The sequence below is a fragment of the Juglans regia genome, chromosome 5 (assembly GCF_001411555.2).
Source record: "Juglans regia cultivar Chandler chromosome 5, Walnut 2.0, whole genome shotgun sequence".
Lineage (NCBI taxonomy): Eukaryota > Viridiplantae > Streptophyta > Magnoliopsida > Fagales > Juglandaceae > Juglans > Juglans regia.
This window is the reverse complement of record NC_049905.1, coordinates 18199678-18209876: the sequence shown is the minus strand read 5'-3', so window position 1 is coordinate 18209876 and position 10199 is coordinate 18199678. Positions and strand designations below refer to the sequence as shown.

Sequence of the window (10199 nt, the reverse complement as noted above, 5' to 3'; positions counted from 1 at the left end):
TATGACACTTCATTAAAAGATAATTTTAATTTTACTTAACCATCCTTCATTTTAAATAAAAGTAATAAACTAGTTTGGATTAATTGTAAGCTCCTCATTTTCCGAATGAACATGGGAGACAGGGACCTGGCCAGTATTCACCAGGCTGAGGTAATCGAGCACAGGTCTATTTGACATAGTGCCGCTATGTCTCGTCCGAACTCATGCTCAACTACCATGCAGAATGGATAAAAGGAATATACACATATGACTAATATCATTGACTGCCTTTATAGCATTAGTATTAGATTCATCAATCTTTAAATTTTGATAAATTTAACTACAAAATTATTGCATTGGATTCATCATATACACAAATTTTAAACTTTGAGCTACAGGACTTTCATCTTTATTTTCAAATTTAAAGATTTACTGTTCATAACTATCCAGATTATTTTATACTTATTTGAATGACATTAACAGCTGGACCACATCAATGAATGTATTGAGCCTAGCTAAACATTGTCGTTTTCATACATGAAGCTAAAAACAAAACCAAATAGAAAATTGTTCATTATATTGTTGCTCAAATCACATGAATTCTTATAAAAAAAATCACATGAATTCATAGTTTTTTATACAATTCTCTTTATAAACTTAATATTTTTCTACGTCTCAAATAAATATATTAAGTCTAAACATGAATAAAAATTACAAAATTATATAAAAATTGTGCATTATAATTTGTATATATGATTGTTGGGTAGAAGAAGAGTTGGCAAAATGTATTTATTGGATAATTAGGTTAAGGAAAAAAATTAATTGGAAAATAATAATTTAAGTATCAAATTAAATTATTAACATATAGTTAGTGTAATTGTAAAATATGAAAGAAAAAATTAAAAATATTATTATTAAAAAAATAATATTATATTATTATTTTGATGAATCTAATGGCTAATTCAATGTGAAGTTAAGGATATGGAAGTTTTAGATTTATAAAAAATATGTACTTTTCATCAAATTTTGAAGATGAATTTGATGAAAGCAATGCCAATGCTCTAGCATTAGATTCATTAAATGAGTCTAATCTTCAAAATTTGATGATTTTAGTTTTAAAATCATGGCATTGGATTCACCATATGCACAAATATCAAGTTTTTAACTACAGTACATTTTCATCCATCTTTAAATTTGAAGACTCACTATTTACATTCTATAACCATTATTTTATTTACTTAAATTATTGTTTTCCAATTTTTAGCCACCATATATTTAAGTTGGGAAATAATAATTGAAGTATCAAATTAAATTATTAATTAACATATAGTTAGTGTAATTGTAAAATATGAAAAAAAATAAATTAAAAATATTTTTATTAACAAAATAATATTATATTATTATTTTGATGAATCCAATTGCTAATCTAATGTAGGGTTATAGATAGAGAAGTTTTGAATTTATAAAAAATATGTACTTTTCATCAAATTTTGAAGATGAAAATGATGAATCCAATGCTAATGCTCCAGATAAAAGGAAAACTTCACTGCTGCTACATCTAAACAAAGGGTAAATATATTATGAACGACTTCAACTATCTATGACACTGATAGTTTACAAAGAACTGGTGAATAAGAACAAAAAATCAATGTGATTGCATGTTTGAGATTTATAAATCAGTTAAATCATTTGGGCAAGAGGGAAAAATATAGGGGATGTTCTGTCAGGTCATTCCAGTCACCATCTTGTGTTTGAAGTTGACATAGTGGTTACTAAGCTTGTTGTATCTCCTCCCTTGATCTCCCTCATAAGGGTTTTTTTCTCTGCTAGGGTGTTCTTGGTGCAATCGTTCGTATGACTGTCGTCAGGGATTCCCTTGACTCCTCGACGTTGGCAGGCAAGTCTCAGTCTTTCGTAGATCTTGTCTCTCAATCTCCTTAAGACATCCCTGAGGTGATTGTCCCTTTTAGGCAGCCGAAAGTCCTGGAAGGAGAAGTTTTTGTTCAATTCTCAAAGGAAGAAGTGGAAAGGTCTACAGAGCCTTTTCGATATGTAGTTGTGTTGAAATTTTTGCAGCAAAGGCCATCGCTAGACAGGATCAGAGGTTTCATTCATGGGCGCTGGGGATTAAGATTTCAGCCCGTGGTGTTAGGGATGTTGAGGCCCTAGAACGTGTTCGTTCGGTTCTCGAATGAGGAGTATTTTCTGAAGACTATGACTAGAGAGAGCTGCAACATCGATCGTGTGAGTTACCGAATATTTTAGTGGTCTACAGATTTTATAAAGGAGTCTGAACCGATTAGGGCCCCCAGTTTGGATTACACTTCTTGGTCTTCCACCAAATTTCTATCACGAAGCCTTTCTAAAAAGTATCACGGCTCCTATTGGTACGTATTTGAAAAGGGATAATGCCACGCGATGTGCGACAAGGACAAATGGTCTGCATCTTGATGAATATCTCCGTTGATCTGATTCAATCCTTTTGGATTGGTACGCCAAAACATCCCACGAGTATTTGTCAACAAGTGGTTTATGAAACTTTGCCTGCATTTTGCATGTGTTGCAAAGTGCAAGGTCATAATCAAGGTACTTGTAAACAGTAGATCGAAAGAGTTAAGAAAAAGAAAGAAAATGGCAAGTCAGGATGTGTTTGGGTTCCAAAAAGACTTGAGGTTCAGGCTAATAAAGACATTGTTCAAGGGGTTTCTAAGGGAGGGGAATTGGAGGACTTGCATGCTAATGAAAATCCTAAGTCTGATGGGGGATTTGGCAAAGAACTCTTAGTTGGTAAGGGAGGTTTAGAAGTCGAGCTAGGCTCTGTTTTGGTGTCTGAGAACGTGCATGATATGCATGATGTCCAAGAGAATCTACTTTTCACCACGTGCAAGGGGAGTGGTTTTGTGCATGGGGAATCTAATGGGGCTCAAGATGATGGGGCTCTGATTGTTGACAATTTTTTAGTGGGTCTCTGGAACCAGGTACTGCAGAGTTGGTGTTAGCACATGCTCTGTCTGTGGGGGATGTGTCGGGGGTTTTGTCGGGTCATGAGCATGAGTTGCAAGTTGTTGTTTTTTCTAGGGAGGGAGATAAAGCTGGCTCAATTTATGAGGGTGAAGGTGAGCTTCTTAATTTAGGAAAGGAAATTGATGAATTTTCTTATTCAAAACTGTTCAAGAAGGATGTGGTTCCTGGCAAGTGCAAGTGTTACACAATTCGTCTAGTGCTCCTAGCATGCCTTCTCGATTGAATTCACGATTGCGTCCGAGGCCTTAAGACCTCAAGGAGTAGACTTAGATCATTGCTGAAAAAGCATAAACCAAAAATATTGATTGTGGCAGAGCATTTTAGAGATGAATGTAAGCTTTTACATTGGCAACACATTTTACGGTTTGGTGAGTGTTTTTTGAATGGTATTAAAGACGGGAAATTGTGGATTTTTTGGGAAAAAGAAGTGAAGGTTACTGTTCTTAGGTTCTCTAATCAATAGATTTCGTTGTTGATTGATGCTTCATTCGTGGTTATAACTATTTATGCAAAGTGTTTATATTTGGAACGATGGTGTCTAGGGTCAAAGATTTTATCTTTCGGTGCTCTTCAATTACCATGGATAATTCTTGGAAATTTCAATATTATTAGTGATGATAGAGAGAGAAGGGGAGGCAATCCGAGGTTGCCTTGTGCAATGGAGGATTTCTGCAATTTTATTTATGCTAGAGGTTTTATTGATCTTCCTTTTAGTGGCAATAAGTTCTCTTGGTGTAATGGGCAATGGGGTTTGGCAGTAGTTGGGCCCGTTTGGATATGGATTTTTGTAATTCCAAATGTTTGGACCTTTATCCATATTGTGAAATTAAGTATTTAGGCCGTAGAACCTCGGATCATGCTCCGATGATTCTTGGGATGTCTGACATATCGCTGAGGTATGGCTCGAGCTCCTTCAAGTTCCAACAAATGTGGACATCTCATGAGAATTTTTGGAGGTGTGTCTCGAAGTCTTGGCAGGAGGTTACTAGTGGTTCGGGTCTTTTGAAGCCTGCCTTTAAATTAAAAAGACTCAAAGTGGTTCTTAGGAACTGGAATAAGGAGGTTTTTGGGTGGATTGGGAAGCATATTAGAAGGTTGGAAGCGAGAGTAGAGGATGGTGATACATGGCTTCATGAAGGATTTTTGGAGGAGGTTGAGAATGAGGTTTTGGCCTCTAAGCTAGAGCTTTCTGCTTAGTTAAAAAGGGAAGAGACCCGTATTGCTAAACAAGTTGAGCAATCTTGGGTCGATTATGGTGAAATTAATTTTTCTTCTTTTTTTGAACTTTGCAGGCGATGAAGCATAAGGCTATAATTGATATGCACATGAGTGATGGTTGGGTTCTTTCTTCTCTGGAAGCTATACATGATGAGGCAATTGTTTATTGGATAAGCTGGGTGGGTATTAAACTTAAGGCTGTTTCTAAATTACTTAGAAGAGATGTGGCAATCTTGAACATGTTGCAGGTACCAATTATGCAGCCCAAATAGAAAAAGATTATTGCAATCTCATGGCAAAAACCCAATTCGGGATGGTCTAAATTAAATGTTTATGGTAGTAGTAAAGGGAATTCAGGGGACTTGGGTGTAGGTGGTGTATTGCGAAATGATAAAGGTTTGTTGCAATTTGCTTTTGTTGCTAATATTGGAATTGGTTTTAATAACAAAGCAGAAATGATGGCTTTACTGCTTGGGCTTCGAAAATGCAAGGAGCCAGGTTGTTATAATGTAATTGTTGAAATGGACTCCATGCTAATGCTTACCTGGTTGAGGGAGGGTATGTGTAGTTTATGGTATTTGGAAGATTTTTGGGAAGAAATAAAATGTCAGGTGCGGATTGTAACATTCGGTTTCACCATATCTTCAGGGAAGCTAATACTGCAGCGGACTGTATGGCTCGTTTGGGAGGAATTGGCTGCAATAATGTTTGGTTTTCGGTTGAACAACTTCCTTTCCAGCTTAAAGATATTCTTAGAACTAACCGACTTGGCTTGCCTTACTTAAGAAAGCAAGAGAGGAGTATTTTTTAGGTGTAGGGTATACGGTTTCTTGGTACATAGTGGTTCAATTCTTTTGGAATAAGTCAGTTGGAGCATAGTTTGTATAAGGTATTCTTCTACCAAAAGTGAGGCCTTTTAATAATAATGAGAGATCTTCTCCTCCTTTTATAATATATATATAAGCATCCGAGTTATAACTAAAAATAATGATAGAGTTACTATTCTATTACTACTCTTTTTGTATTTGATTTTTTTTAAAATTTTTTTATTTTACTTAATGATTAAGAAAGTGTGTATTAATAAAGTTATATATTTTTTTAATTTTTGTTAGTGATTAAGGATGTTAAAAAAATATTTAAAAATAATAATAAAAAAATAAAAAAAACTTAAAATACCTTTTGGTAGGAGATGGAGAGTTCCCTAACTAATTACGAAGCGGTTTGCAGTTACGGCTGGGCTAGCTGGAATAGGTGCCTCAGTGATCATCCGAGGTTAGGGTCAGCAATCTTCCACGACACAAGCCATCCCCATCCCCATCCGCATCCCCATCTTTCCCAACTAAACACCGACACAAATTGTTAAAATATAAAGGGAACAAAAACGAAGTGGCATATCGCAGAACCTTTCATTGCGCTCTCTATACCCATGGCTACACTCGGTCTCCCAAAGCATTCTATTCCCTCTCTGCTCCCCACTCAAAGTCCCACACACCCATTGTCTCATAACTTCCCAATACTCTCCAAGTCATCACAATCTCAGTTTTATGGCCTCCAGGTCTCTTATTCTTCCTCTCTTCCAATTCCCTCATTTTCTTCGTTGAAGGGTTCCATTTTTGCCAAGGTGAACAAAGGTACGGTCCCACCATCGTTCACATTGAAAGATCAGGATGGAAGGACTGTGAGTCTCTCCGAATTCAAAGGCAAGCCAGTGGTTGTCTATTTCTACCCTGCAGATGAGTCCCCTAGCTGCACAAAACAGGCTTGTGCTTTCAGGGATTCTTATGAGAAATTTAAGAAAGCAGGAGCTGAGGTTGTTGGGATTAGTGGTGATGATTCATCGTCTCACAAGGCTTTTGCAAAGAAATATAGGCTTCCTTTCACTTTGCTTAGTGACGAGGGAAATAAGGTGAGGAAAGATTGGGGAGTGCCTGCAGATCTGTTTGGAACACTGCCTGGGAGACAGACTTACGTTCTTGACAAGGAAGGGGTGGTTCAGCTCGTCTACAACAATCAGTTCCAACCCGAAAAGCATATCGATGAGACCTTGAAACTACTTCAAAGTCTTTGATGAGCTTCTTCTTTTCCCTTTTTATTATGTGTCTCGGACTTGCAGCAATAATACACTTCTTCTATGATTCAGAGCCCTGTGTAATTACTTTAGCTGTTAGCCAGATTTGGACCCATCATTCTATCAGGTGAGAAGCTGATCAGTTCCGCTCTAGAACATCAAACTCTTTGAAAAAAAAAAAGAAAAAAAAAAAGCTTGCTGTATCTCTGCGAGATGATCCGAACATAATCATTCAAGTTCTTCAATTAAGGGCCTATAGAATAGTTTATACGCCTCCATAACTTCAAGATACCACATTGCCTCTCGATCCGGGAACTGTGAAAGATCAACAATCTTGTGCACCTGATATTTGTTTTTTTGACACAGAATATTTTATTAATGAGTGAATTTAGGTGCATAGGGAGTACGCAATAGATACGCCTAATAAGAGAGAACAAAAGAGGTTAAAGAATTCCTGAAAACTAAAGTTTGAAGAACAGATGGGTGCTGACCAGTGTCAAAAGTGTTCTAAAACTAAGTAGTGAACCTGATGTTAGGACAAGGTAAAGGCTTTTCAAGTGAACTTGAAATACATGTATTTCATATCAACCAATTAAACAATGGCCATCATGGTGAAATTTGTGTTTGAAACAAAAGCAATGGGGCTTTTGTCTTCCATTTCACTCATATTTCTTCATGCTTTTAATGGGGACTGCTAAAGAGCTAAACACCAGATTCTTGAACATTATGCACAACATTTTTCAACCAAAATAAAAAGTTCCACCATACGAAGTAAGCGACTCTTTTTTGTTTTTTTAGTCTGTAACAAAAGATGAAAACTTGGATGTAGATCAGTTATTCTAGGATAATTATATCACTGGTAGTAGTCAAATATATTTATATATACACACACATATCACAGGTATGCTTTAAAATATATGGCACGAAAGCATTCTAACACTACGCATATCATTAGTATGGTTAAGTGAACCTGGTACCAAACTGTCATCATACCTGATCGTAATACTAACAGTTCAACATCTCTTCTGGTTTAAATAAACATTCATTGGAGTCATAAAACCAACAACTCATGTGCATATCAGGACAAATTTGTGACTTCATTTGTATATGGATGCAGATGAGAAAACTCATGCAAGCTAAAACTCGATGGTTAACAACTCTCATCAAATTGAACTTTGCCAGAATCTTGAGGATCCAATGAATAACTATGTAGACTTGAAGATTTCTAGCAAAGACTACCAGTAAAATCAAGTTCAAAACATCAATGTCTCTCTTACAGAAAACAAGAAGAAAAATTTTAGACATAAAATCACATCTTTTATATGAAGTATGAGGATAAAAAAGTAATAATAACTATAACCTCGGTAGCAATATCCACAATACTAGCAGGCATAAATTATGTATTTGGTTGGATAAAGGTAAAAATAATATGAAGTATTGACAGAGTCTAAACATAGTGATCAGCAACATTTGCACTCTTAATATTCTGAGAATAGTTTGTTCTAACAGACGCATACAAATACAATGCCCACCACACCAAATAATACAAAATTCAAAGATATGCTTCTTTATATAATCTCAAATAATACAAGTTCTCAAGCAATACTTTGTATATACGCATATATAATATACAATAATGATATCATACTGATCAAAAACATTTCTGATATCATACATACGGTACCTTGATAATTGGGGGCTCAGCTGCACGTGCCATGAATCCTCCAACAACCATTACATACATCCCTGTGGTACAAAGAAAGAAAGATACAGAGAGAGACAGAGGGGGGTAACAAATGCTAAAATGCTCCGTCGGAAGAATGAAAATGGGTCAAAATTGGCAGGCATAGGTACCGGTCTTCCAAGGGCGGAGACGGAAGTCTGCGGAGGAGAGTGCGAGCTGGACAACGCCGGTGCCGTCGTCGAGAAGTAACGGGGCCCCTACGTGGTCATTTTCGTCTGAGGCCGAGACCAGAACGCCCTGAGACACGGATGTTGTTGATTTTTGGGTCTTACTAGAATAGAAAAATGCATAATCAAATGGGAGAGAAGATGGAATAATGGGAAAAAGGGGACATCGTTTTGGGGAAGAGAGAGAAAAGAAGAAGAAGAAGAATAGAGGGAAAGTAGACCTGTAACCAGGCGCGTTGGAAGAGTATGTTGCCGAGAGACATGGCGTTCTGCGACGCCATTTCCTTAGCGTCTTTCAACTGAGCGCACAGCAGCTTCAGCGCTGCTAGCCTGTAGTCCATTTCCGGGCAGACACCGAGAAATGTTGATCGTTCTAACTTCTAACTTCTAACCTTTTATTTAAGCCGTTGATTTATAAAATTATTTAAAAGACTTCTTTTTACATAGTTGGTAGATTAGGCCCTCTATTTTATTTAATTACAAGAAATTTTAATTTTAAAATTATTTACTCATCATCCATACATTAATGCTTATTTTTAATTTTCTTTTCTTAGTAAATATATAGTGCAATGATGATGAGTAAAATAACTTATCTAGTAAATCAAGTTTTGCCACGTTAATAAAATAAAGTGTGTGCTTTGTAAGCATACTTTCAAATAGAATTTTTTTTTATTTAAAATATACTATATTTATTAATAAAATTGGAATGAAAAAGTAATGAATAAAGAGTAGTATTCTCGATTATAATTCAAGATGATATTTCTTCCTAAGATGTTCTTGAAAATTTTCTTAAACTATTGAATAACTCTTTAAAGATGGGTATTAACCTATTATGAAAATGAGAAAGTTTTTGAGATGTATTTTTATTAGGGTTTGATAAAAATGATGGGGTCCATTAAAAATATGAATAAGAAGAAACTTTTTGTGAAGAGTTATCGAGTTTTTTGAGAGAGTTTTTTATTCTTAAGAAAATCAAAATAAGATGCTTTAATAATTGAGATTTTTTTAATGTAAATATGTTTGTATTAAGAGTAAGAAAATTTCGAGAAACTTTTATGTTAGAGAATACAACAAAATACCTTAAGCACATCTTATTGAGTTGCTCTACAAGTCTATTCAGTCTGAACAAATAATCCAACAAGCTTCAACCATTTCTTCTTGTGGTGAAGTGTATTACGTAGAATAAACCAAAGTAACACTTAACACATCTACAACCTAGATACTTTCTTAAGAGAGAATAAAAAGAGAGAAATTCTATACTTTTTGAAATGTCAAAAAATCATCCGAGGGGATTTATATATAAACCTCCCTGTGCATCTCATATGGCTAGCCTTAAAGGCCAACCTTTAAGCCATGAAATAAAGTGGCAAATTGCCACTTCTATTCTTATGCGTATAATGCATGACCATTAAGCCATGCGTAACATGCCGTTACGGCATTGGAGGGGTTTGCCCATGTGGGCACCCCTCCATCTTATGTATGCCACTTGCACATAGTGGGTATGACCCTAGACCTCCATCTCTCTAACGTTCTCAATTTTGTTCATACAAGCAAATAGACTATACGAACACCAAACACACCTGCAAAAAGGAATATGGGAGCACTATACCAAATCTCTCACAGAGAATACCAATATAGCAACATCCCTAAAGTGTATTGTCATGTCCTAAACTTATTCGATAGCATCAGATCAAGCATTTTTGAATCCTCTTGAGTTCAAAAAAACTCAGAACAATGCTTGACTACCTCCAAATCATTTCGATATGTTTACAACCTTAGCTGCTACCAATGTGTAGCGTCACAATTCGATGTCGGCAAACATCATTGAAGATACGATGTCGAATAGTTTTCCATTTGCCCTCATGTCATTCAACTTTGGTCGAACAGCTTTCTCAGAAGTGTCTTTGATCGATCTCTGTAGATCTTAACTCCTAAAATGTATTCTGCCTAAACCGTATCCATTATCTCAAAATTGAAAGATAATCACTCTTTTGTGGCG

General features: G+C 35.8%; 2 protein-coding genes across 2 annotated transcripts; one reads left to right on the top strand and one right to left on the bottom strand.

Moving 5' to 3' along the window:
- The first annotated feature begins 5598 nt into the window (after positions 1-5598).
- Positions 5599-6381, top strand: LOC108985027 (peroxiredoxin Q, chloroplastic-like). The gene has a single exon (XM_018957161.2). The coding sequence runs from the start codon at positions 5648-5650 to the stop codon at positions 6287-6289; it is 642 nt and encodes a 213-aa protein (XP_018812706.1). The 5' UTR covers positions 5599-5647; the 3' UTR covers positions 6290-6381.
- On the bottom strand, positions 6052-8572 carry LOC108985028 (recQ-mediated genome instability protein 2). The gene is made up of 4 exons (XM_018957163.2): positions 8422-8572; positions 8144-8270; positions 7974-8035; positions 6052-6631 (listed from the first exon to the last, which is right to left on the bottom strand). Exons 1-4 carry the CDS (start codon positions 8539-8541, stop codon positions 6518-6520), a joined length of 423 nt encoding a protein of 140 aa, XP_018812708.1. The 5' UTR covers positions 8542-8572; the 3' UTR covers positions 6052-6517.
- Positions 8573-10199: the final 1627 nt, after the last annotated feature.